The 25,879-nt window shown below is 37.6% G+C and overlaps 11 protein-coding genes across 11 annotated transcripts; 3 read left to right on the top strand and 8 right to left on the bottom strand.

Moving 5' to 3' along the window:
- Positions 1-409: 409 nt before the first annotated feature.
- rok1 (ATP-dependent RNA helicase Rok1) lies at positions 410-1,855 on the bottom strand (the record flags this gene model as incomplete). The annotated part of the gene is made up of 1 exon (XM_056180332.1): positions 410-1,855. One exon carries the CDS (start codon positions 1,853-1,855, stop codon positions 410-412), a length of 1,446 nt encoding a protein of 481 aa, XP_056034962.1.
- A 568-nt stretch (positions 1,856-2,423) lies between these two features.
- Positions 2,424-4,535, bottom strand: res2 (MBF transcription factor complex subunit Res2; the record flags this gene model as incomplete). Its single annotated transcript, XM_056180331.1, has 2 exons — positions 2,424-4,147; positions 4,304-4,535. The coding sequence occupies 2 exons, from the start codon at positions 4,533-4,535 to the stop codon at positions 2,424-2,426; spliced, it is 1,956 nt and encodes a 651-aa protein (XP_056034961.1).
- A 342-nt stretch (positions 4,536-4,877) lies between these two features.
- gcs1 (glutamate-cysteine ligase Gcs1) lies at positions 4,878-6,993 on the bottom strand (the record flags this gene model as incomplete). Its single annotated transcript, XM_056180330.1, has 2 exons — positions 4,878-6,803; positions 6,910-6,993. The coding sequence occupies 2 exons, from the start codon at positions 6,991-6,993 to the stop codon at positions 4,878-4,880; spliced, it is 2,010 nt and encodes a 669-aa protein (XP_056035782.1).
- Positions 6,994-7,422: 429 nt separating this feature from the next.
- Positions 7,423-8,038, bottom strand: snu23 (U4/U6 x U5 tri-snRNP complex subunit Snu23; the record flags this gene model as incomplete). The annotated part of the gene is made up of 2 exons (XM_056180329.1): positions 7,423-7,715; positions 7,801-8,038. The coding sequence occupies 2 exons, from the start codon at positions 8,036-8,038 to the stop codon at positions 7,423-7,425; spliced, it is 531 nt and encodes a 176-aa protein (XP_056034950.1).
- A 762-nt stretch (positions 8,039-8,800) lies between these two features.
- Positions 8,801-10,255, bottom strand: rgs1 (regulator of G-protein signaling Rgs1; the record flags this gene model as incomplete). The annotated part of the gene is made up of 1 exon (XM_056180328.1): positions 8,801-10,255. One exon carries the CDS (start codon positions 10,253-10,255, stop codon positions 8,801-8,803), a length of 1,455 nt encoding a protein of 484 aa, XP_056034953.1.
- A 1,826-nt stretch (positions 10,256-12,081) lies between these two features.
- tsc1 (Rheb GAP, hamartin Tsc1) lies at positions 12,082-14,796 on the top strand (the record flags this gene model as incomplete). Its single annotated transcript, XM_056180327.1, has 1 exon — positions 12,082-14,796. The coding sequence occupies one exon, from the start codon at positions 12,082-12,084 to the stop codon at positions 14,794-14,796; it is 2,715 nt and encodes a 904-aa protein (XP_056034952.1).
- A 157-nt stretch (positions 14,797-14,953) lies between these two features.
- On the bottom strand, positions 14,954-19,819 carry tho2 (THO complex subunit Tho2; the record flags this gene model as incomplete). Its single annotated transcript, XM_056180326.1, has 2 exons — positions 14,954-19,728; positions 19,780-19,819. The coding sequence occupies 2 exons, from the start codon at positions 19,817-19,819 to the stop codon at positions 14,954-14,956; spliced, it is 4,815 nt and encodes a 1,604-aa protein (XP_056034955.1).
- A 479-nt stretch (positions 19,820-20,298) lies between these two features.
- byr1 (MAP kinase kinase Byr1) lies at positions 20,299-21,300 on the bottom strand (the record flags this gene model as incomplete). The annotated part of the gene is made up of 1 exon (XM_056180325.1): positions 20,299-21,300. One exon carries the CDS (start codon positions 21,298-21,300, stop codon positions 20,299-20,301), a length of 1,002 nt encoding a protein of 333 aa, XP_056034954.1.
- An 864-nt stretch (positions 21,301-22,164) lies between these two features.
- Positions 22,165-23,148, top strand: SOMG_01531 (uncharacterized protein; the record flags this gene model as incomplete). The annotated part of the gene is made up of 1 exon (XM_056180324.1): positions 22,165-23,148. The coding sequence occupies one exon, from the start codon at positions 22,165-22,167 to the stop codon at positions 23,146-23,148; it is 984 nt and encodes a 327-aa protein (XP_056034957.1).
- Positions 23,149-23,422: 274 nt separating this feature from the next.
- On the top strand, positions 23,423-24,601 carry SOMG_01530 (uncharacterized protein; the record flags this gene model as incomplete). The annotated part of the gene is made up of 2 exons (XM_056180323.1): positions 23,423-24,013; positions 24,098-24,601. The coding sequence occupies 2 exons, from the start codon at positions 23,423-23,425 to the stop codon at positions 24,599-24,601; spliced, it is 1,095 nt and encodes a 364-aa protein (XP_056034956.1).
- A 282-nt stretch (positions 24,602-24,883) lies between these two features.
- On the bottom strand, positions 24,884-25,716 carry erp5 (COPII vesicle coat component Erp5/Erp6/Erp1; the record flags this gene model as incomplete). The annotated part of the gene is made up of 4 exons (XM_056180322.1): positions 24,884-24,936; positions 25,016-25,207; positions 25,246-25,459; positions 25,504-25,716. 4 exons carry the CDS (start codon positions 25,714-25,716, stop codon positions 24,884-24,886), a joined length of 672 nt encoding a protein of 223 aa, XP_056035981.1.
- Between the last annotated feature and the right edge of the window lie 163 nt (positions 25,717-25,879).

Genomic DNA, 25,879 nt, shown 5'->3' with positions numbered 1-25,879 from the left:
TATATGATTTAGTGATTTTACTTTGAGACAGCTATTGATTCAAGCTATACTTTTACTAAGGAAACAATTAACTTATTAGAAGTTGCTCAAGCTTCGCGCGCATGATTGAGATAGGAGGACGCAACATTCAATAGCGGACACTCGTATATGAACTACAATAGTAACAGCAAATAAGCAGCATGAATCCTTCTTTAAATTCTTTATAAATAAAAGTTTTACACAATTTGGCGAGCTTTTCCTTCCCTACAACTTTTGGCATCATATTATAAGTAGTTGAACTATGAAATCGATGTCGGTAAACCCTATTGAATGAAATGCGTGATTCCATAAAAGTTACAAAAGCTATGCATAATCAAATAAAACCGTCTAGACATAAATCCGAAAAGAAACCCTGACTCATACTCTAGTGCTAATCATTTTTTGGTGATCCCTCCTTTTCTTTCTGTTTTGTCATTGAAGCATCACGCTTAAGCTTTTTAATGTGTTCTTTCTTTCTCAATTCTTTATGTCTGTCATAAGAAGCTCGAGTGGTTATCCTTTTTCTTTTAGGTGGAGATTTCTTCAGTTTCTTCTTCATTCCCTTTGAGGGTTTAGGAAGCGACAATATCCACTCGGGAACTTCACAGCCAGAAGCTTTCATAACTCCTGCGACAAGTTTCACATACTCACTATCGTCCTTGGTGAAAAAAGTGATGGCTTTTCCTGCGTGACCGGCTCGGCCCGTACGACCAATGCGATGAATGTAACTGTGTACACTTTGAGGGAAATCAAAGTTGATAACCATTTTGACGCCATGAAAATCGATACCTCTTGCTAAAAGATCGGTGGCTATCAGTACCCATATATCTCCATGGCGGAATTTATTAAGGACTTCTTCTCGTTTAACCTCGGGAAGCTCACCGTGTATAACGCCAGCGTGTATTTCATCAAACATTAATTCTGTGTAAAGAGCATTCGCACGCTCTATGTCTTGGACAAAAATAACAACGCGTGGCTTAATTTCACCGTTCGCTATCATTTGGCGGAAAATAACAACCTTGGAAGTATCGGAACCAACAAACAAAAGCTTTTGGTCAATGCTTTTAGAGGTATCCTTCGTTCCAACAATGACACGTAGAGGATCACGGGCTACTGTTTGAGCCAATTCTTCAACGGTAGAAGGAAGCGTGGCTGAAAAAAGACTTTTACATACTTTTGGGTGGGTACAAGCACTTAAAATTTCATCCGTTTGTTCGACGAATCCTTCTTCAAAAAGGCGGTCTGCCTCATCCATCACCACATATTCGACTTTGTCCAGTTTTAAGCCACTCCGTAAGGCATGGACAAGTCTCATTGGTGTAGTTATACATATATCGTACTTTTCGCGCAACTGAGGAGACTTCTCCTGAATTTTTTCATTCGATTTATTCAACTCAGTCACATGAACAGACGAATTAATTGTAAGTCTTTTCGCTTGCTTATAAATTTGTTCGCACAAATCCTTTGTGGGAGCGATTATGAGTGCTCTGTAACCGCCTTCAACATGGGACTGAAGAGAGTAGAGAATAGGAAACAGGTAAGCAATTGTTTTTCCCGATCCTGTAGGAGCGCAAGCTAACAGATCGCGCTTCATTGATAAAATAGGAATAGAGTACCTCTGAATGGCAGAACAGTCATCCACATGCTGTTTATCCAAATTTTCTTTGAATATGCAATCGGGAAATTCAACCACAGGATCTATAGGATTAGACCCGGTTATTTTCACTTTACCACCAGTATATAACTCATTTCTCAATTCCTCTTTCTTTTCTACTTCTTTCTCCACTGGTTTATGCTTGAATTTAACATTGGTAGTAAGAAGTTTCAATGCGTCCATTTTTTATTTATATACCCTGACTGTACCCTCGTACAAATATTTTCAGAATTTTAACAAAATAATTAGCAAAAAATAAAACAAAATTTCACCCTTTTTTCCGTAATCCCTATATTTCCTTTATTAGTTTAAAGATACATTTTTTTCAGACACGAATGCTAAATATATGCTAATATGATATCACCTTACAATTAATGTAAGAAATAGTAAAACACTAAAGTGAAATAAGGTACATGTATGATTACAGTACGATACTGAATAAAAACATCTATATTACTACTCTCTTCAATACGTATTGATATGTACATTAATTAACATTAAGGTAGATTCATTAATTTAGGAGACACAATAGGCCTTATAAACATTCTATTTTAAACCAACATTATAAGCTTTATTATGGGAGGTTCGCGCTAAGTATACCGTAAAAGAATGCCAGTAACGAGTAATGGATGCGAAAAATCAAAGTAAACTAATCATAAATAAGAGATGCAACATCGAGAAATTATAGATAGAGATGGTCATAACAGTAGCATGAAACGTAAAGGAAAAAAAATGATGCCAAACGATTTAATCACTTGTCACGAGCCAAGGCTTCTTCGACGGCATCAAGAATTTCGAGACTTAACTCCTCTGGATTTATTCCACAACTCATACCAATGAGCCGACGGTAATTATTGACGGTATCATCAATGCCCATTTCTTCGTATTGCTTGCTTATATAGAATGCCATTTGTTTCCTTGAAGTTTGCAATAGACTCAATCGATTCAAAAGTGCACTGCGTTCATCCATGCTTCCATATTTTTGCTTAATATTATCCCAAGAAGCCTTATCATCAGCATTAGGTTCAACTTCCAAGTTTCTGGTAGACAGCCTTGCTTCTTTCATTGACTCATTTAGATCAAACAATTGTCTACGCTCCATCCAGGCTTGCAACTCCAAAGACTTATTTTGACATTTATCTTGTTCTGCCATGTTGAACCGCTCTAAAGTATTCAGATTATCAGGGTCATTATTCTGCAACAATGCAAGTTCTTGATAAGTTCGTGCTATTTCGCTATGGGTGTCTTGTTTTAAACGATTCGCTCGTGCTAAAGCATCTTCTGTTTCCCGAAGACGTATTTCATACTCCTCAGCGAGTTCTGAAAATTTTTCTGAAATAGAAGGTATAGCCTTACCAAAAGCATGTGAAGAACAAGAAGGCACTATAATCGTTGGCGCGAAATAGGAGAAAGGCAAGCCGTTCCGTAGTGAATTGCCATTCGAGGCGGGCACTATTGCCTGTGATTTTTTATCTGTTTCTGCGAGATACTCGGAAGCAGTACGTCGCTGACGATTCGGAATAGAAGGATTGGCATTATAGCTCAAAAGAGAATTGACACATTCCGTTGCTCCATTTCTAGCTGCTATGAGTAATGCGGTATCACCATTCGAATCTTGCAAATTTACTAGACGAACAACATTTTCAAAAGGCTGGATTAAGACCAGTTTTTCTAACACAGAATCTAAATAATATTTCGCAGCATTGACTTTTGAAGGTGTTGACGTTGAACGCACAACATGATGAAGAATTGACTGTCCACACGAGTCTACAGCGTAGATAGTTGATTGAAGCAAATCTAAGACTTGTTGAAAAGTCTGGCAATCATAATTATTTGTGAATATAACGCTTCTCATTAACGGTGTTTGACTTAGTCGATTACAGACACCAATGTCAGCATTAGCCCTTAAAAGTAGCTTTATCATCTCAATATGCCCCATAGAGCATGCCCAGTGTAAAGATGTGTGGCCATCATCATCAATCACACTATTGACTTGAAAATCAGGAGGAGGAGAATATAAAAACGACGGAATTCGTGCTTCTTCGGGATGCAAGAAAAAATCTAAAAGTGACTCTTCATATTTATCCAAAGAAGAATCTAAAATGCTAGATTCGTCTTCCTTTTGAATCACTTCATTTGGAGACAATAATGTAGTAGACGGAGAAGGGGGTAGAGGTGTTACTGATGTCGGTTCCTCTGCAGCGCTAGATAAGTTGTTTGTAGTCGGGGCGACCATAGGTGAGGCAGGAGAGGATTCAAAGCTATCCTGAACTTGGTGATTGGTAGCATTCGATAATGAAGAAGGCTTACGACCTCTTTTACCTCTGGTGGAAGGTCGTTTTGGTTTCGTAACTCGCTTTTTCTGAGCAGGAGGATCATCCTCTGTGATTTCAAAATTCAAGACTGGGCCCAATATTTCAAGAACATTATAATGAGTTGCCAGATCCATACCGCGTTCATAAGGTACCCAAGTGCCTGTAAGTTAGCTTACAACAGTCCAATGAAAACAATTAACGCGTTTTTATCTTTAATCAACGATAGTAGTACATGTCTTGCAACAGAATATCTAAACTCGCCGGTAATTTGGTTTCCTTCATACGCGAAATAAGACGCGACAACTTTGCTACTTACCTTGATATTTTCCATATCCGCCTTGTACTTTTTCGTGTGTTCCAATTTGAACTTCTTTTTCCAACACGCGTGTCCTCTGTGGTTTATCAAAATCGGCTACTTTAAGTATTTGTGTTGCATTCAACCATGAGTCCCGCCGCCTGCGCATAACTGAGACTCCTTTAATGAAACATTCATAAACCTCGACTCCGGAGTAAACGGCAACGTGTACTGCCGTTGATCGTGGCGCCATTAAGAACCTAAACACGTATAAACTAGGAAGACGCGTTTGTAAGGTATTTGTGTGAAAGTGCCATACACTAATTATCGAAAGGAAGGGTGGGGCACATCTACAGTCGGAAGCTTAAGCTGGTATACAGTGTTTGATACGTTTCTTATATTTGAATGATTACTTTTAATAATCATTAGTGCTAAAAAGATTTAAATGAATTGATTTTTACTTGGATAAACAGTTTTCATAAACCATAAGATTAACCTCGTCTAAAAAATATATTAGTTTTTATGCTAAGAATTTCGTAGTCTTCAAGCATGATTAACGGACCATGAATATTTATTAATGAGTGATACACAATTTTTAGCAGCGACAATCATTAAAGAGACTTTCATTCCTTTCACCATTGATGATGCTTGTTATCCGCTTTATCAAGTCATAATTAATCTCAGGCGAAACCACACTGTCTTGCTTGTAAAGAGGATGGGTCGTTATGAAATTGCGAATCCAAGATGCCTCAGTTAAACATTTTCCACTTGCACGTTTTGAAACCAAACGAAGATAACGATCTAATGAACACAACGTTTCAGCATCGGGATTACAGGTATACAGATAACTGCGAACTATTTGTACCAACCCGGGGAATCCATTTTCAGTTTGTTCTCCATTAAATATTTGGTCTAAAGTTAATTGCCGACATTGACCACGTTCCAGAGGATTTTCAGCGTTAGAAAATGGATTGCACCTGAACCAAAACTTCTTCCGATGAATTGCATCGCGAGCCTGGGCATTCACCATATTTTCATCAACCAAGGAAATAGGCATATAAAAATTCAGATCAAAAGAGAGAATAGCTCTGGAAAGCATGACAACAAACACAGAATAAGCAGCATTTTCAAATTCTGTAAATTGGATTTCCATTGATCGGAATTCAACACGCCAACCAATTGAGCTGTTGAGTGGAGGGGGCTTAAAACGCATGGATTGCCAGTTGGTAGAGTTCAAATTTTCAAAATGGCCATTAGAAGTACTGTTGTCTTGCTGAATGTTGTCACTGAAAATAACCAAAGGATCGCGTGCAAATATATGAGCCATATGCTTTGACAACTTTTCGTCAATTCCTCCTTTTATTAACTGTTCATAGCAACCCTCGTTTGAGACTACAGGAACGTCATTGTATTCTGGGAGATTACGAGGATCGTTTGAGATATACATATCAACAGAGTCATACCTAGATTTTGGAACGGATTCCATTTCGGACTTTGTACGATCGTCGACTGCACCGGCAATAACACTCCATCGACAATCCTGTTCGGCCAAATAGCCTCGAAAAGCTGGCGTACCGGCAGATATACCAAGCATTAAGGGTGTTATCGGGGTAAGCTGATCATACAATAAACGAGCTTCATCACAATCTTTTGCTTGGAATGTAAGTTGTAAGCAACAGCAACCCATACCGAAACCCATGCTGTCCATGTAAATGTGGTCTTCCAACGCGGCACCTTCTTTTGCATTTTTGTCTTCTGGATATAAATCTCTGTCCCAGGGTACTGTGGGGTCCCGAAAAGGTTTGGGTGTATTCTTATCAAAGAAAATTGGAACATTCATAGCAACCTTCCTTTGACGTCGTTGACGAATGTTTGCGGTCAAAGTGGGAAATCGTACATGCGTATTGATGATATCGTCTGGTAAGAAGAAAGACCTTGAAGTTTGGCCATCGGCTTTCGTTTCGGGATCTGTAAAATGGTTTGTGCCCAAACGTAAAAAATTCGTAATTGTAAGGGGATGCTCATGAGGAAGTAATTGATTCTCAATAATTTTCCTTCTTAAGAGCATATTGCATTCTACAAACAAAAAATCCTTCAAAACAGATCCGTAAGGAGCGCCCGGAGTGCTTTCAAGCATATATCTTCCATATTCCGGATGAAATGTAGGGACAACGAATTGGGCTCTAAAAGGGATAGCTTCATTATTAGATGCAAGAGAAGGGTTTTCCTTGACCAAACGCTCTGTAAATGTTGAGGGATTAGCAGCCGCTTCGCTTAAAATTGCATCCGCCCGCTTGGAACATCTTGTGTTCTTTAAAACAGCATAAATGGGTGAAAAGTCGATATGCTTGAAGCGTTCTTCGTAGTCACCAAGAGCTTTCAGAATTTGTTCTTGTCGAAGACTAACGCGTGCTGTTTTCTGATTGTCATTCATCGAAACAACTATGTACTCAATTTCGTCTCCCCACAACAGTATATCTTGCTTTTTTGAGATGAAATTATCATACATATGCAAGAATTGCTACTATGTTAGTTTTCAGTTATTACAAAACACAATGGCATGCTGAAGATAAAGTCGTTCGCTTCGAAATCTAACTGAGCCTTCAATCCATGAATAGTTTACATACTTTGATTCCATTTTCGCGAACGTAATCATGAAATTTTTCTGATTCAGGCCAATCTAACGGTGTTCCAAGTACCAAGAGACCCATGATTTCGGTGGACGTGCAAACTAATTAAAGCAAAATCCTTTCCGGACGTTCTGAATCTAATGAATACAATTTAATACAAAGAAAGCCTTTTGTTCTTCTTGAGATTCAAAAATCAATAAAGTCAAAAATCCAAAAGTGGTAGAGTGCGAAGGTCAAAAGCAATTGATTACGTGATAAATTGATTTAGATAAAATCCATCTGCAGCAGTATTTACAATCACGAGGAGTAGCACTCTATAAGCCAGCAACGTATTTACCGATAACGAACTGGAACGATGTCAGTTGGACGTGCACACTCTTCTTTCCCGAAATCCTTAGACTTCAATTCGGCGTGAGAGGAAAAAGAAATCAGTCGTATAATATAAGAAGACAGGCTGCGATATTGTAAGATTTAGAATGAGTCCATTTTTACAATACTATACAGAATCGATTAGAAATTTGTAGATCCAAATCCACGAAGTCCCATCATTTGAACCAATTCAGAGCTCTCTGTTTCTGACGGTTCTTCCAGTTTTTTATTTGCCTGGTCTCGTTTCCTTGCTTGCTTCTCTAGTTTTTGTTTTTGTAATTGTTCTCTGTAGGAATCTGTACGCTCTCGCAAACTATATTCCTTCGATCCAATCTGTGGTTGAAGCAATTGCTGACGCCAATATTCCATTCTCTCTTTCACTTCTTCTAAAGTCGCTCGTCTATCAGTTACAACAGTTCGAGTTTTTCGTAAATCTAGTCACTCAGACGTTAGCATCGGTTTGTGTATTATTTTATATGCATAGATAAATACAAAATACAAATACAAGTTCCCACATACGCTGTGTACTATTCAAATGCTCAATCCAGCTAAGCGAGTCTTTATATGTCTCATTGCATGCTTCACAATACCAACCAGCTCCATGTCCACGCCTTCCAAAGGAAGCATTTGCAGGAACGATTTTCACTTTGTTGATATCTTTTTCAACTCCTATACTTCCTGATCGAGCTCCCACAACGTTTGGTTGCCGGCCTCTTGTAGGTTGCTGTGAAGCCACTGGTTTCTTGTGATGTTCCATTTTCGTTTCAGTGGGATCCGTTTACAGATGTTTATAAAAAAATATGGTGGAAAAGGCTCTCAATAAAGCCCATCTGACCTGTCCGAGGTTTTTGCTTTGAGAAGAGGCGTCCGAAGGGTCGGGTAAGGGTGAGGCGTACTTGTTGAAGTGACGAGATATGTAAATAAAGCGATTAGTGCAAAAGAATACAAACACTGGAGAATGATGAGAAAGAAAAAGTTAGGCGCGTATTGAAACCTGTGTTTTCAATGAGATGAATTGGCTTATCTTTATGATATAAACTTTATGAAACAATAGCAAGTAGCAAGCTTTGAGCAAAAACTAAGAATGAAATACACAATTAATGATGGCAGTTTGAATTTCGCAATGGTTGATTTCACAAATTAAAGAACAATAAATTCAATGTTTATTCCGTAGATATCCAAATTTTATATATACATTTTAGTCCAAAGGAGTGAGCGACTAGGTGATTTGTTTTCGTTTTTTTTTTTCTTAAATGGTTTTTCTTTTTGGAAAATCTGTCATCATAGATAGATAGAGAGAAAGAAAGAGCATAAAAACGAAACAATTAGTTCATAGAAAAAGCAAAGGAAAAGCCATCAAGCATCTAAATTTTAATCGTGAAAAGAATTCGTAAAAAGATCACATAAAAATCATGAGAAAGCTATGTTAGATGAGCATATAACAATAAAGCAAAAAAAGTAAGAGGTAAAAAAAGCAGAACAAAGCAAAAGAGTGATAGAAAAAATATACAAGGTTACTTTATTGATCATCAGGATGATGAGATTCAAGGAATTTTAGCAAAGAATCACCGGCCATTAAATCCAAAATCAAAGCTTGAGCTTCCAAAAATAGTTTATGGACAATACGCAACCATTCATCTAATGGTTCCACTTCCATTGCCAAAGACATATGATTGGAAATTCGTTCGTACAAGTCGCTTGGCAAATTGACGGCATTTGGAGCGGCGGGAGAAAGGAAACAGTTGTAAATCCCACATGCATGCACAAAACTTTCACGAACAGCAATGATATCGTTTGCTTGACTTGCCTGAGAGAAAAAGTCGTTGAATTCACAAACTTCCGAGTAAAATTGTTGATTTTCATCACAAAAGTTTTTCTTTAAGAATTCAAAAAAGTAGGTTTGCAAACTAGGCTTCTTTAAAATTGACTCTAAAAGCTCCTTGTTGGAAGAATGGGAATCCAATTGTTGGATATGTTGAATTATGGATGCTCCGGATGGGTTTTCAATCCAACCGACGGTTTCTAAAGCCTTGGGAGTTAGATAGTAGGAAACACCTTTTTCAAAACTAAAAGAATATGGGTCACTGGTAGTTTGTGTATGGGCCAAGTAAGAGTAAAGAAGAAGGTTGTTTGCAACCGAGACCACCTCATTCCAATCCAACAGCATAGTATGATTCATGAGCCATTCTGCAATATCGATTCCAAAGAGCAAGTACTTTGTGGCATGGGGAGGGCGCTTTTTCCCGTGAATTGTACTCAAGTAAATGGGGACTAGGGACTCATTGCGGGATCGCATGCACTTGGGAGAAGGACCGAGCATGCGTTGCAAGAGCATTTCGGGGAAAGAAGCATCCTGTAAAACCTGGTCGGTGCTGGAGAAACGGGAAACAGGGATGATGACTGGAGAAGAGTCGTTGGAGGGAAGGGAAACATTTGCATTGATGGAGTCGTCGCCATTGTGGTGTAAAAAACGGGCAACGACGGAAATGCCTTTATCAGTGAGCTGGAGAACACACTTTTCGGTGGTGAATTTTTTGGCCATGGGGTTGTGGACGACTTGAAGCAAACGTGCATTTAAAAACATTTCGCACAAACATTTGGCAGCTTTTTTAGGAACGGTGAATTTTGTTGTGGACTTTAGCAATTTGTTACCTGTGTTTCCTTTGAGTCGGTTCATCTGGCTTAATTCCAAGTTTTCGAGAGTGTTGAAGAGTTGTAAAAGAGTGCAAGAACTGTCGATGGTGCGAAAACGAGAACGGTTTTTTGAAAAAGGAGTGGAAATAACCATGGCAGAATACAGTTCCAGAAAGTCTTTACTAAAAGGTCGCCCGTAGGAAGTCATCTTCATAAAGCGAGAGCAATGCTGGCGTCGGTCATGCAATCCCCAGTCAACCCCAGAAGCCCGGTGGGCATTGGCTGCTGTAATGCTATCATAGCAAGGAGGAGGAGTGTGAGGTTCGACCATAGAACACATAGTAGAAAGAGTTGGTTTGCGTTTCAGAGGGGAGAGAAGAGAGAGTAGGCAAAGCTTTCTAGAAAGGAGATACAAATAAAATTGAGGAAACCAACGAAGAAGAATAGAAGGAGAAATAGAAAATGGGAAAAAAAAAGAAAAGAAAAGAATAAATGAGTCAAGTCAATCAAAGAGAGTAAGAAAAGAAAATGCAAATCCGAAAAAAAAAAAAAAAAAAAAAAAAAAAAGAACACACCAAAGCTAGAAGAAAGCTAAAGAAAACAAAAGTGAGAAAAGAAAAATAATAAAAGATGAAAAGAAGGAAAGAAAAACAAAACAAACGTCTAGTGTCTAAAAAAAAAATAAAAAAAAAATTAAATAAGAAAAGAAAACAAACCAGAGACAATTCCTAAAGGGTTCATGTATCTAGGAATGAATGGAAAATGAATTGATTTCTACCACAGATTTGGAATAAGACAACTGTACCGTATCGAACCTAACCTATCCTAATGACAGAAAAGGAAGAAGGATAGTATATGAATTCGAAGCGAACAACGAACGAAGACAAGAAAGACTTGGCATTATATGGGAGCTTGAGAGCTTGAAAACAAAGAAACGTCTATTGACATAGGAAACAAAGAGAAGGTGGAATGATCCAATGGTAGTAGATAAACAAAAGACAAAGAGAACCGAGCTTCCGGATTAGCGAGAGAGTCAAGTAACAAAAACAAAGTAATGTGCCTTGAATGGAAAAGAAAGTCAACAAGAGACGACGACAACAAAGCGACATCAAGACAACTAGAAAGATGAATGGATGAATGACTGAACAAAACGTTTCGTTTCATCCATCAAATCTGAAACGAACAATTTTTTTTTCATTTATTTTCTATTTTCTATTTTCTATTTTTCCCTTCGTTTCCTTTTCTCACCTTTATAAAATCACGAAAGGAAAAAAGTCTATCGCACACACACACACACACACACACACGCATTTCACACTACGGCAAGTCGAACGCGAGGGGAAAGAACCCAAACCACCGAGACGCTTTTGACACCGTTGAATGCTGCTAGAAGCATTCTCAAGAGGTAAACAAGCTTCCAAACAAAGAACTTCAAAAACGAGAAAATATTGCTATTTCTCGTTGCTCCGATACCAATCGGCTATGTTCCCAAGGTAAACGTCAGAAACCCGACTTTAGGTAGTTGGGTAACTCGGTTTCAAATAAACTTTTATAGACCAAACATCATCGTTGTGGAAGAGGCACAGGCAATGAACATATTGTAAGAGAAACCAAACTGTATGACTGTAATATAAGAAAGGGAAAGGAAGATGCAAGAGTTGAACCAGTGAAAATTAAAAACAAAAGAAAAAAGACGTTTGAAAAATGTTTTAAAAGACCTTTTTAATGGACATCTCGCTTCTTACAGCGTCTTCCTTTGTTTTCCATCAACCCAAACCACATCACCGTCTACTCTCTCTTGCCGAACCTTGGCAGCTTCAAGGTTCGCCGCTCTCATATCTTTCGCTTTGCGAGATGCTTTGCGAGATACACTTTGTGATACATTTCGGTATACTAAGATACCGTTATCGTAAAAAACAAAACAAACATCATATTACGAAATCTATACAACGATCATGGTAATCGACCACCAAAAGCGCTTATATCCTTTGCTTTCCTTTCTTTCCCTGTTTCTTTTCTTTTTTTCTTTTTTTCTTTTTCCCATTTTCTCTTCTGTTGATCCCGTCCACCACCCAATATTATTTTTTCTTAACTTCCCATAAGCTTCTTCTGAAAAGAAGCTAGGTATTTTGCATCGCCCTCTCCTGTTCCCATCTTCGCTCACGTATGCCCCTACAACAACTTTTAAAGACATTATGTGCCATCTTTGAGAATGAAGAGGTAGGTGGAAACAAAGACCTTTCCGAGTTGAATGGCCAAGTCGAAGCGTACCAGCTGCAATATCCATCCCCAAACGCTACAAATTCCCAAAAAATTCGTGAAGTCCTCAGCCATTTATACGAAAAAATCCCCTTCAACAATGCCAAACGACGTGCGTTATGGCTTGCCGTCCTCAAGACCGTTCTTCCCTTGCTCATTCTTCATCGTCAAGCTATTGGCGAGTGGTGGGACCAAATTTTCCATCCATTCATGAACTCTCCTACTCAAATCAAACCCGTTCTCAATGACCTTAAATCCATCATTTCCTACATCCTGATTTATCACGATGAAGATGAATGGGGGAAAAATGTCCGTCAACAAACCGCAACCGAAATCTGCTACCGTCTTGTCGACCTCTATCTCGAAAACGCCATCGAAATCTTTAAACATGTCGAAATTCAAATCCAAAGAAGCCAAACTTTAGATTGTCTAACCGACATCCTTATTAGCTACGGTGTTCAGCGTCCCAAAGACCTGTCCCTCTGCTTTACAAAGTTTTACTCCCAACCCCGAAATCGCATTCCCATCCTTTCCGTCATGGTCAGCGTCGCCCGTCGACAAGGTCCTCGTCTTTATGAAATTCCCCAAACTGGCTTGTTCGATTGCGTTTTAAACAGCCTCGACTACGATTGCTCTCCTATCGCCCTCTCCTATTCCCTCTCTTTTGTCATCATGATTCTTCCCCATATCTGTAATGACCTGGGTAATTTGCTTTACCGCTTGTTTTGTTGTTTTCTTCGTCTTTCTATGATTGACTCCTTCACCGGTCCTCCTAAAGCTTCTACTACCAATGGTTGGGAAGTTCTTCCTAATTTTGCTTCCACATACACCACATCTTCTTCTTCCTCTTCTCCCTCTCCTTTATCTGCCCATACGAAAGCTAAATCCAATCTATCCGATACTTTTCATTCTGAGTACTTTAGTTCTCTTGAATACTCCCAACTATTCACCTTCCTCTACGCCCTGTTTCCTATCAACTTCTTAGACTTCTTGCGTAATCCAACTAGCTATGCTGCCAATCATAAGTTTACTATTCCCCATCGTTACAACTCCGAGATACTTCTTTCCAAGTGTACTCCTCTCCTGTCAAATCATCTCGCTCATCGAAATTTCTTAAGCTTCACCGCCTCCTCCGAATTATCTGATAAGTCCAGATGGAAAAAGCTTGATTCTACCGCCATTGTCGCTCTTTGTAATCGCCTTAATACTGTCGGAATGACCGAAGGTAACGCCGAGTCAGGTTATCACCAATCCGCCCGTCCTTTAGAAGATTTAGGACCTCCAACTGGTGTCTTAGCTTATCCCAACGAAAGTCATGACATTTACCCGGATCCCCTTTCTGTATCTTGGCACCAGCAGCTGTCGATTCCTAATTCAGCAAACTCCAGCTTTGCTCTTGAACCTACTGATGTGAAAGGCTCTGTGCCAGCTATCGTAGATGACTCCTCTGAAAATGATTCTTACCGTGCTTCAATAAGCGAGGCTTCTTCTTTTTATCACGCAAACGTCAAATCTGTGCCTGGCGTTTCTGAATCATCTGAAGATATTTCTCCAAATACAACCACCCTCATACTACGATTGCAAAGAGAACTTTTATTTTTGAAAAACGAGTTGGATTTTGAGAAATATATGCGTCAGCAGCACATTCAAAATATTAGCAAATTACGACGTGAGCATGTCCAGGACATGGCTGTCGAATCAGAAAGACAAAAGCTACTCCTTACAAACAAACGTTACAAACTACAAGTTGAGGTTTTAACACAAGAGTTGGAGCAGCAACGTACAGAGGCTCAAGCCGCTTTAAATCGAAGGTTTCAATGGGAAACAGATTGCAATAACAAATTAAAGGCTTTCCGAGAAGAACGGAAGGCTTGGAGATCGAAAGAAGAGAATCTGTCAAGCAGTGTGTCATCTTTGACTAGCCGATTGAATATGTTTGAACGAGTACAAACTGAAATTGCATACGAGAAAAATCAGCTAGAACTCCGCGTTCAGCTTTATAAATCAAAACTTGATGAATTCGAGAAACACAGCAATTCGGCGAATCTGTCATACAGAAGTAAAGAGGCCTTTAATGACTCTACGGATAATGCAGCTATGGAAAATAGTACCATTTTGTCAAATTCGGTAATGAGTGAAGAACACGAGAAAAAAATGATTGAAAGTGAAGAGCTTTGCGCCAAGTTGAAATCGGAAAATATACACTTACAAAACAAAATAGACTTCCTTACGAAAGATCTGGAAGCTCTGAATGTTGTTTGTGAGGCTAAAATCTATGATTTGGAGAAGCGATTGTCTTCTCAGGCTACCATTCCAGAAATGCACGGTTCATTCAACACTAAAATTGATAATTACTTTGCACAGTATGCTGATGTGAAAGAGAAGTATGATGAACTTTTAAAGAAGTTTAGGAATCTTGAAAGTAAATTCCTAGATTCACAAGCTGAACTAGAAGAGTTGCTTAATTTTCAGAAGCCGTCTGATTCAACCAGTTCAGTGAACAGTGGTTCTGTGTTTACAGGTATATATCACGGTAGAACACTAATGCGGAATGATTCTTTGCAATTGAGATCGAGTCCATCACATCGATCTACTGACACAAACTATTCGCCATATCGTTAGAATAAGTTGAATGTATATGGTATATGTGTATATATGCAAATCCTTTTTACGTTTTTAGTTTAAGTTCGTTTATTTATTTTATAAAAACTGCAAATTAATTTACACTATAGTAACGGCGTTAAGAGTTTATAGCAAAGGTGATACGTTAGAGGATTTTTTATTGAAATCGTCTTCTCTTTTCATCTCTACCAGCACGCATAGGTGGTCTTTCTCGTTGTCGCTCTTTTTGTAGACGAGTATTTCGTTCTCTTCTTTCATCTTGTCGTGCTCGTCTATTTATATTTATGTTTCGCTGCTCATCTTTTCTACCCTCGTCAGAAGGACCAGCAGGAGTACTAGCGGATCGAGCTTGTCTCTCAGAAGACTGGGCAGCACCTCGGCGACCAGTATCATTTCTAGTATCATTATTCCTATTGTTTCTACCATTTCGGTTTGTCCTTAACGAGGCTTGACGTCGAGCTTCTCTTTCATCATCGTCTCTAGCTCTAGATCGACCGAGTTCAGAAGCCTCATCGGTATTTGCCTCTTTACGCTTTTGGCCCTCATTAGAACGAACGTTCCGATTTTGGGCAGCATTAGAAAACCGGCGCTCACCTTTCTCATCTTCAACTCTGCTTTCTCTCTTCGGTGGATCACGGTTTGCATAACGTGGTGAATTTCGTTCATTTTCGGACGACCCACTACCACGAGAATGAGGTCTCTCTATGTTTCTATTATATGTGCCTCTAACTCTCCTTTCTCGTTCTCTCTCCTTTCTTCTAAATTCCTCTGGTTGTGGCGCTTTCCCACGTTGACTACGAGTAACTTCCGGACTTTCAGTTAATGAAGTTTTCTCTGTTGTTGTAGGTTTAACCGTTTCAACCATTTCCGTATCGTTTGCCGGCTTATTGTTATTAAATTCGGCCTTCGTGGACGTTATGTTATCCAAAGTTGGGGTTTTCGTTTGTTGTATTCCTGTATTTTCGGCTTTAGGTACAAATTCTGCAGCATCAACATTCAAATTTGAAGCACTCGTATTAGCTTTATCTAAATCTTCAGAATTGTCAGTACTATCAACTAAAGGGTGCTTCTCAGTAACCGGGGTTGGGAGTTTAGGCTTTATAGTTCCAGAAAATACATTGAATGAAACCCAGGTAGGTTCTTTTTTGCAGAGCTTAGCATAATAGCCCAAAGCTAAAATTTTTATGTCTTCGCGCTTTTCGTTCTCTTTTAGGTTATCAGCCGCTTTCTTTAGTGATTGTCCACTTTCTTGAATCAAAGGAAAACATGGAAGAATTTTCTCCAAAATAATTATTGCGTTGTAAATATGCATGTACTCTCCTGACAGTAGACACTGTTCAAAGTACTGTGTCAACTGTTTGTGCCATTTGCTTACAAGAAGTATAAACTTGCTATGTGGCAGAAGAGAAGAATCACTTTCGTCAAGCCAATCAACCCGAAAACCAGTGAGTAAACCATTTCCTAAGCATTCTTTTTCATAAGTATTTTTGTCCTTGTACCAATTCGTCACGTCGCTTAATAATTCGAAAAGAAACCTGGAAAAGTTATCGGATTCCCGGGGCGTTAATGCAAAAATAAAAGACGGTAGATGAGTATCAAACAACTTATTGAGAAAAGATATAGTAGAAAAATTAGGAGTATTAAGCGAATGAAGTATTTTGATAAATTTGGCACAGTAAAGAGCATCAAGAGGGCCCATTCTTAGTCTAGGAGCAATGCAGTAACTCCAAAAATACTTCGACGCAAGCCCTCTGGGATGCAGCTGTTGTGTATCCGTAGGAAGAAACCACTTAGTACACTTACTTTGTAAGTCTTTTCTTGTGGTTTCTAGCAGCTGAATATGGTCCTTTAATTCTTTTCGTAAATTATCCGACAAAGTCATTTGTTTTTGACATTCTTGCTTGTTTTTAGGATGTGGTTGACCTGAAGCCTCAGTTTGGCGAAATTGTTCAAAAGCACGATTGCTTTCATATTCATACCTCTCTAAAGGAACGTAGATGTCATATATTGAAAGCTTCCAAAATAATTCATACAAATCAGGGTTTATGCACTCCCAAACATTTTCAGGAAGCAAATTAATTATAGACGACGTGTTAACCGGAAAGTTGGTCATCGTAGTTGAGTCTTCGCTGCCGGCGACGTACTTAGCATCGTTGTCAATATCCATAGGATCATCTACATACTCATTCAAATTGGAATCATCAGACTTTAAGTGTCTATATCTTAATATGAAAAACGCCACATGAGGCTGGATATGGTACTCTTTGACAAGTTCATCAAACGAAGGCAGTAATTCGTAATACTCATGCTTACCACAAGTTATACTCAAGAACTCCATAAGCAAATAAAGGACATCACAACAATCATCATATAAAGCTGATACGAGCTTTAAATGTGAATTGTCATCCGTCACATCGTAAATACTACGACTAAATTTCTGAGCAAGTAGTATAACTAATTGGGTAACAAGCCTGTTTCTTCGTAAAGTCGTAAACAGGCATGAAAAGCATTTCTTCAGTGATTCCTTATTTTCATAAATTAGAGACAGGCTAATTTCTCGAAGAAAAGGGCCTCCTGCTGCTCCTTGGAGCTGAGTATCGGATAAATTTGTCCAAGGCTGTAGTCCAGTCATTTGAGAAAGCAATTCTTTCAGTACAATAAGATCAAACATTTGATTTAATTTCAGTTGTTTCATGCAGTATTCAACAATAAACGTGCAATCTAAGTTAGGATATTTTCGAAAGACCTTTCCACAAAAAGAAGCTAAACCCTGTAGCCAATGTGCAATACTTGTTCCATCAGGCTTTAATCTCTTCTTCATTTCATTTGAGAAGGAGGAAAGTAATGCGAACGTTAGAACATCAAAATCAAGGGAAGTCATAAAACGAGCCGAATCCACAATAACCTCCACGAGGTTGTCATATGTTTCTATTTGGTTAAGTGCAATAGAAAATACAGGGTAAGGAATGGGGTGGCAAACTTTCGCGAGTAATCTACCGGTCTGCTTGACATTTGTTTTTGTCAATCGTCTCAAAATTCCCTTGGTTTCGCGCTCGGTCTTAATTAGCTGAAGTTTTAATTCAGGATACTTTTTAATGGTAGTACTTGACCACTCGCCATAAAGTGCGTATCTTGTTGAGGGATCGAACAGAGTTAACAAGTCATAGAGCTCATTTGATAAACCAATGTTGACTCCGACTAAACTTGAAACTGGAAGTAAAATAACACGAGTAATATCCAACCACAGGTCTCGCCTTTCTGAATCTTCGGCGAGAAAGCCTTTGGCAATACGACAAAGTTTAGTGACTAAGGTAGGATCGTAATGAAGTGCAATTCCAGATAATTTTAACCAAGGAATGCCAATTTGATAAAAATATTCAGCTGTTCTCAGCACAGGAAGATTTTCATCTTTATATTCTTCGTAAAAAAACACCTCTTGCTGCGTTTTATCTTTACGATGTCCAAAAGGATCAATTCCATATACTATGTTTTTCTGATCAGGAGGACGAAGTGTGATTTCACGTAATCGGACATCGGCAGGAACATATTTAGGCTGTTTTAAGTGCTCTCTAGTCTCCTTCGAAAGCCCATTTTGAGGACTGAAGAAAGTATATACAGGAGCAAATGAAATGTGTAACAACTTGTGGTATAAATTCGCGAGATCAGGGAAAGCTCGTAAAATATAAGGATATCTTCCCAAAATTGTTAGTGAATTCTTTAGCTCTCCAATCGCCAGCAAAGCCTTGAGTAAGCCAATCTTTTGAGAGGACTTCGGTTTTATTGGTTCTTGCGCAGTTTCTGAAGTAGCGCTTGCTGCTTCGCCGATTTCTGACTCCTCGTCTGGTAATGGTGCAGCCATAGTTAATGCATTTCCTTTTGCTTTAAATGATAAATCATCTACCTTATCCTTGTAACGATCCCACTCTTTGCTCATATCATCATCTGAAGGAGAAAGGTGAGGCCAAATGTTATCCAGACCAAAGAAACCATACTTCATTAGAATTGCGATTAAGTAACATATCGACTCATCGGTAGAGTCATTTTCGTTATATAAATACTGTAAATCATGACCAAGTATCTGGGCCATCGTATTTTTTTTACCGTTAAAAACAGAACAGAAAGAAAAACTTTCTTTCTCGTAAAGAAAAGTTCCTAGTTCTTTCTCTTGTTCATCATTTGACATATCCTTCCAAAACTTTTTTTGGTTCTCGGGCTTCCAAGGACTCTCCCGTAATAATTCAAGAAAGAACTTCCAACCATCGACAATGTTGGCCGAAAACATTGTCAAAATGGTATCCAAAACCCTGTTGGGATCCAAATTGAAAGATCCGATGATTGTCTTGATTCGCTCATTTATATGTGATGACAGAATGTGTGTGTCCAAAGTTTTAGTACGAAAGCAATTAAGACCATCAATAATTTCAACCATTAGTTTAGAATATCCTTCATTTTCTTCACGCAATAAATTGAACTTCCTTTGGCGATAAAGTAAAGTTGTGTTGGTCCTAGCAATCTTTCTGTTAAGTAAGTCTCCATTAGACGTTAAGCTAATGGTTTCCAAAAATTTGCTATCAAGGCGAGACAATAACGTCTCGTTGGGAAGGGAAGATTTTAAGCTCTTAACTAGATAATTTAGCCTTTCCCTTGACTTTTGTAATCCATTTGAAGGGCATAAATTCTCTAATTCGTTATCAAAAAGCCAAAATAAGTCTATAAGACAAGTAGTCAATATTGCATTATTTTCTCCCGATATATCCAACGCGTATTTTAAGGTAGCTTCAATATCTCCAATTGATATCTTATCATCTGTAATGGAAGAAAGAATAGTTTCCTGCAGACATTCTAGTAATTGCGGTCTGTTGCTGAGCTTTTCAGCATGGCGAACTATGTTTTCAGCATTTATGCGCGTCTGTTCAGATAAATGGTTTGAATCTGAGAGGTTAGTATTCAGTAAGGTTCCTTCTGAAATAATATCATTATTACCTGTTCCTTGTTGGGTTTGTGAATCCAATGAATTAGACATGTGAATTACAGAAAACTAATAGATTTCTGTTTAAATGGTTTTCGTTGAAAAAAAAGATAAAAACGATAAATTATTTTAAAGAAGAATGGAAAGTCACTATGAATGGGTTCTAAACTTTTGAAAATACAGCCGGTGGTGATTCTCAGCAGAATCCGTGTGGTTTTCTAGTTGGGATCTAACCTAGTAAGATTACAACTAAAGGCATTTTCCAAGTACAAGTATTTAAAGATTATTATTATTGCTCAAATATTATAGCTAAAACGAACGTGTAATGAATTAATGTATAGGATATGCTTCTGATCTGAGAAATTTTGAGGCTAAAAAGAAACAACCAAATTGATAACTGTGGGTACGACAAAATAAAAAACCTTCTAGAAATTGCTTAATAATTCAAAAAATTAAAGAAGTGAACGATGATTCTAACAGCAAAATGAATCCTGGTTATTTTTGATAGGCTGTGTTTGTAAATTAACAAACAGCTAAAGTGAACGAAATTGAGACGCCCACGAAGCAACGTCGACATTCTTCATCAGAGTATAATGGAAGTAAGGCATGGCACATAGTTGCTGAGGAGAAGCTCGAAGTTTGGGATCCTTATGTAAACAAGCATCGACAAACAGCCGGAGGTCTTCAGGAAAGGAATCTGGCAATCTAGGGGGATCTTCTTGAACGATGCAATGCATAATATCCAAAATACCCATTGGTTCGTTGACACCAGAAAAACACCATGGAAGCTCCTGTGTAGCCAGCTCAATAATAGTGATTCCAAGTGACCAAATATCACTTTTTACAGAATAGTCACCACCGCAAATTCTTTCTGGTGACATGTAAGTGGACGTGCCAACGAAGGTATGGGCTATCGAATTTACCAGTTCGCCTGAGACACCAAAATCGCATAGCTTGATATAACCTAATGAGTTAATGATGACATTGCTAGGTTTCAAGTCTCGGTGAATAATATGCATCACATTATATAAATAAATAAGTCCTTTCACCATTGAATTAATTATGCATCCGAGTATGTCTAACGGAATAGGTCCTCCTTCGCGAAGAATTGCGTCCAAAGAGCCACAGTCCATATACTCTACGCACAAGCAAATACTATTTTCATTTAAGAATGCACCATAGAAGCCAATGATAAATGGGGATCGACAATGATGCAGAATGCCTAATTCACGCAAAATTTGTTTCTGCAGATTTGTATTGGCACCCACGTATACCGTTTTCCGAGCCATGTACAGATTCTTGTACTTTACAAGAGCGACAGCTCCTCCATTTCCTTCTCCTAGACGGCGCACTACCGTTAAGTTTTGTTTACTTAAATCGGAAATACACGCAGGCCGCTGATTAACATTGGCGCACTGCTCCATAAATGTTTCCATGTTGTTTTCGAACGTTTTTTGGTTATCGACCAGTTCATCTTTTGGTTTTGCATTAGGATTCAATACCAAACCTTTCGGATTCTTTCGTCTCTTGAACATTACGGTAGGCTCAATGAAAGAACGTTAGACTCTTGGAGATCTTTAGACAAGATAAATGTGGTTCTAATTTAAGGTATTCAGAGAGAAAATCACTTGGCTTTCCTGTTTTAGCTGTAATACACTTTGTTTACGGGTTACTAACGACTTTGACACGCGTTTAGCAGAAAGAAATTTAACTAATTCGCCTCGATTCTAACCCCCGTTTAGATATTGATCTCTTGAATTGAATATTTCCAATTCTTTAAAGCAGATGCCTATTTACTCCATCCATCTTGGTGTAGCTATTGAAATGCACGATTTAATCCAACCTATCGTTATAGACGAACAAAGAAACACTCTTTACTATGATTTCAATCGCGTCAAGGAGACTTCAAGTCTTTATAATTCATACATATTTTTCTTTATGTTTTCTTTCATTAGAAATCTATCTGTATCTGATGAATTAAATGATAGGTTGAAGCACAAGGAAATGCTTACCTGACACATTGGAACTAATTAACATGTCACAGTTTTTCAAGTTTAGGCAACTAAAAATGAATTATATGATAGTTATAATGTAAATATATCTAACCTGTATGATGAATGCTGTATACAGTTGTTGATCGAAACAGAGAGTTTAAGCCATATGAGGATTGTTTCAGCCGTTGAAGAATAGCTACAGACCATGGCGCGTTATCTTGGTTTTAATAACTCATTTAACTTTTTGTTTGTGCAATAGTAATAGGAATTTGCTATGACTGGAATTGGCGTAACGTTTGTTTACAATTTGTTTGTTTACGAACGTGGAAAAACAATCGAGTGTTTGCTAGGAGTCGATTCATTACAAAACTAATCATCTTCAAGCAATCTTAACTTCGATAAAAAATGAGCCTGCAAGCATTACTTTGGCTTATATCAGCATTAATGTGCACCGTTTGGATAATTCCGAGACTGGCTTCATATAAGGTCTCGAAATCATGCGGATTTTTCTATTCAATAACTGAATCCCTTATTGAAGATGTTGAGACAATTGTTTTCTTAAAGCTTTCTTCATTGGAAGAAGCGATCAACTGTTTTGAGCAACATAATCAACCAAATCCCATAAGCATTGCACTGGAAAGCAACCTTTTACTGCTTCATCAAAGGAATTTCCAAATGAAAAACCGAGTATCGATGGACTTTCAGAAGTATACCTTACTTTCTCGATTATGTTCGGGAATTTGCTACTTACTTGAGTACAAACGTTTCAAATATTCGTTTAAGAGGCTCGCAAAGAAATCTTCATTAAAAGCAGGATGCAGCTGCAAACTATCTCAATGCGAATTTAATCGAATAATGGCTGCGGATAGGACATTCAACCGAAATATTCAAATCTGTTTTAAAAAAATTCGAAGTTTTGTAAGTGAATGTGCGATAAAATACCTCATTATTCTCATTTTTTTACGAGCAATTACTTCACTTACCCATAAATTCTCATTATATGTTGAGAGCCCTAATACTGTCAAATTGAATCTTAGTGAAACATGGAGCAAGACTGTGTTGTTTCTCGTGTTCTTTATTTTTTGCTTACAATGGAAGTTTATCTTAAAATGGCCTTTCATAAACATTGCTTCTCTGAACAAATTCGAGTTCATGGATAACTCAATGCTCATATACAAATATCCTTATCCAGAAAAAAATAATCAGCTCATAGAACAAAAGCATACCGAAGCCTTCAATTTAGAAAAAAGAAAAGAAAGCATGAAAGCATTTTTGGAAGGTCTAAGCGGAATCAGGTCAAAAGAAGAAGTAAAAAAAGACTTTACGTTTGAAAAAGTATCCTTAAAAACCTACATAATGGATAATGAAAGTCCATATTTAAACAATTAGAATAATTCTCAAGTATATATTCATGAATTTGCCCAATAAAATGTTTGTTGTTTTGTTTTATATTCTAAAAGGCTGCATTAATCTCATAATGATTCTGACAATTTCAAGCTTTGTCTACTTTATAGATTAGTATTATCTTTTATTATTGAAATACTATAACCATAAAATAACCGGAAACTTAAGTTTAGTCAAACTTTTCAAAGTTTGTTTACGCTCTTGATAAGCTTCATTGATTGTTTACATCTTTTGTTTACATCGTACAGTATTATTAAACATGAATATGATGGACTTGGAGACATCGTCTACAAATACTTACACAATATTCATAATGGAATTAAGTAGATACGAAAAGGATAAGATCATTTCTTTGAAGTTTTTACAGCTATTCTTTCGATTGAAAAATGTGTTTAATATCTTTTTCGCTATGTCATTTCCTATACCATTTCACAGTCGAAACCAATCTAAAATTGAACTTATAAAAAAAATGAATGCAGTTTCACCTCTCCACGAAGTAAATGAACAATTGAACTTCTGGATCAAGGAACTGGAAACTAATGGGTTAGTTCACTTTGGATGGACCAAAGCAAAGGGCATGTTCGAGTTTTCCATGTCTTCAATAAACTTCTTAATACTATTTTCACAAAAGCCAATATTTCAAAATTATTCTATCCGGCAGGAACTACTCATGGAACAATTGCTCCATGAACTGGAGAGCTGCAAAAAATCCTTCTTTGAAATAAAAAATGAAGCGAATTCTTTCTTTTGTTTGCAACTGATATTTTCAAGTTTCATGTTTAATCAAATTCAATATATTCAGGAGACATGCCAAAACGTTATACCCAGTTTCCAAATATTTTTTTGCAACGTATGCACTTCTCTTGTATCATACTTTGGAAAAAAGGAATATCCAGAGCTACAAATAAAAAACTTAACCCTCCAAATATATAAGAATATTAAACCTGCCGATGAAATCACCAAAGAATCTCGTCAAAAGTCAGTTAAACACAAACCTGAAGCTCTTAAAGACGATTATTTCAAAGAAGACGAACTTCCCTGTGAAAACCGACAATTAGACGAACAAGAAAGGTCATTACAGTCAGTTTCGGAGCCGGCTTTTGAAAGCAGTAGCAACGACTTAACGAATGCTTCCAATTGCGAATCCTCAGCTTCTTCAGTTACATGCAGTGATTTTGCTGAGCCATTTAAAAATATCCAAAAGAAAACTATTCAGGAACAGCCTAATGTTATTTTCGATCATCAGTTGGATAAAGATGATCCATCGAGATTTCAGCTTGGGAAAGAATTTCTTGAATTTGAAAGATATAATATTGAATTACTCCAGTTTCAAGTCGCTATCGGCAGTTTACAGACGGTTCACTACGAATTCCAAGATACTTTAAAAAATATGCAACTTTTAGAGTCAACGGAAGCTTCGATATGCAAAACGGTGTAGCTTTACATCCATCTCTTACTTACCAACAATGAACAGTTAAAAACTTACGTAGATTTGCAAGCTTTTAAACGAGTTAGCTTATGAATAAATATTTTAATTTAACGTTTATATAAGTTATAATGGGCCCAAGGTTCATAACCAATCCTTTACGACTTCTGTTTGCAAATAATAGCAGATGATTCGTATTTAAATGTAATAACAACATAATAGTTAATTTGTATGTATATTCCGATCTTAAAGAAACTGACAGTATAGGCAACTAAAGACGAGTGCTCTATTCAATTACCTGTAATAATCTTCCTCTTGCAATAGCTGCACTGGACAAGCAGATGATTCTTAAAACATCGATTAAACTAATTTTTCCTTTACGAAAAAATCTAAATAAGTTAGCACAATAACGATGCTTTGACTTACGTTGAAGGTGAGATAACTGCCAAGCACTGGTTACTAATAGCACAGCGATTTGAACAATAGTCCATCTAACAACTCGAGAGTTGGCATGCTCACTGGAATCACGGAATGCCATTTCACGTTTACGTTGCTTCATTTGTTCTTTGTATATGGTTTCCAGTCGTGAATTAAGGGCTTCTACGCGATCAGCAACATCTAAACTGTTAGCTTACGAAGTACAATTAGTCAGTTACCTTTGGCTTCGTCTTCTGATGATGCTATGAGATTGTATTTCTCATCAGAACCAATATCGACATGCAACCTGGTCTTTGTAGAAGAAAACCATCCACCGTCACTGTCAGAGATATAGCAAATGCGATGTGTACCTTCGTTGTTAGGAGTAAAGCGAAGCACATTTTTAGCCATTAAGACGTTCTTGTAAATAATGTGATTGTTTGCGAATGTTTCCTTCATAACGTTAGTAAACTGCATAAATACTCTTAATATCGTACATCAACTTGAACACGAATCTTAGATTTCTCATTAGGAACCCATTTCTTCAACTCTTCATTCCACTGCTCAGGATTTATAGCACCGGTAACCATTCTTCCTTTGCTCAAGTCTTTCAAAAAACATTGTGGTTTAGAACCATCAAAGTAAAAGTAAATAGCATTTGAGGTATAGAATAAAACAGAAAGAAAGGTAAAAACCGTTAAAAGCCTCATTGTCTACTTGACTGTGGTCGAATCTTGGTAACCGTGTATGGGTTGTTAGCAGGTTGTCTGTCAAGGATGCAATAAACAAGTCTACTCGTTCACGATGCTAGGTATCTTTGTTTAGAAATCATTAGTTACTACTTAATTTATTATAATTAATAATTATACGTAA

Source organism: Schizosaccharomyces osmophilus, chromosome 1 (assembly GCF_027921745.1).
Source record: "Schizosaccharomyces osmophilus chromosome 1, complete sequence".
Taxonomy (NCBI): Eukaryota; Fungi; Ascomycota; class Schizosaccharomycetes; order Schizosaccharomycetales; family Schizosaccharomycetaceae; genus Schizosaccharomyces; species Schizosaccharomyces osmophilus.
Note: the sequence above shows the minus strand (reverse complement) of the source record. Positions and strands in the feature narration are given on the sequence as shown.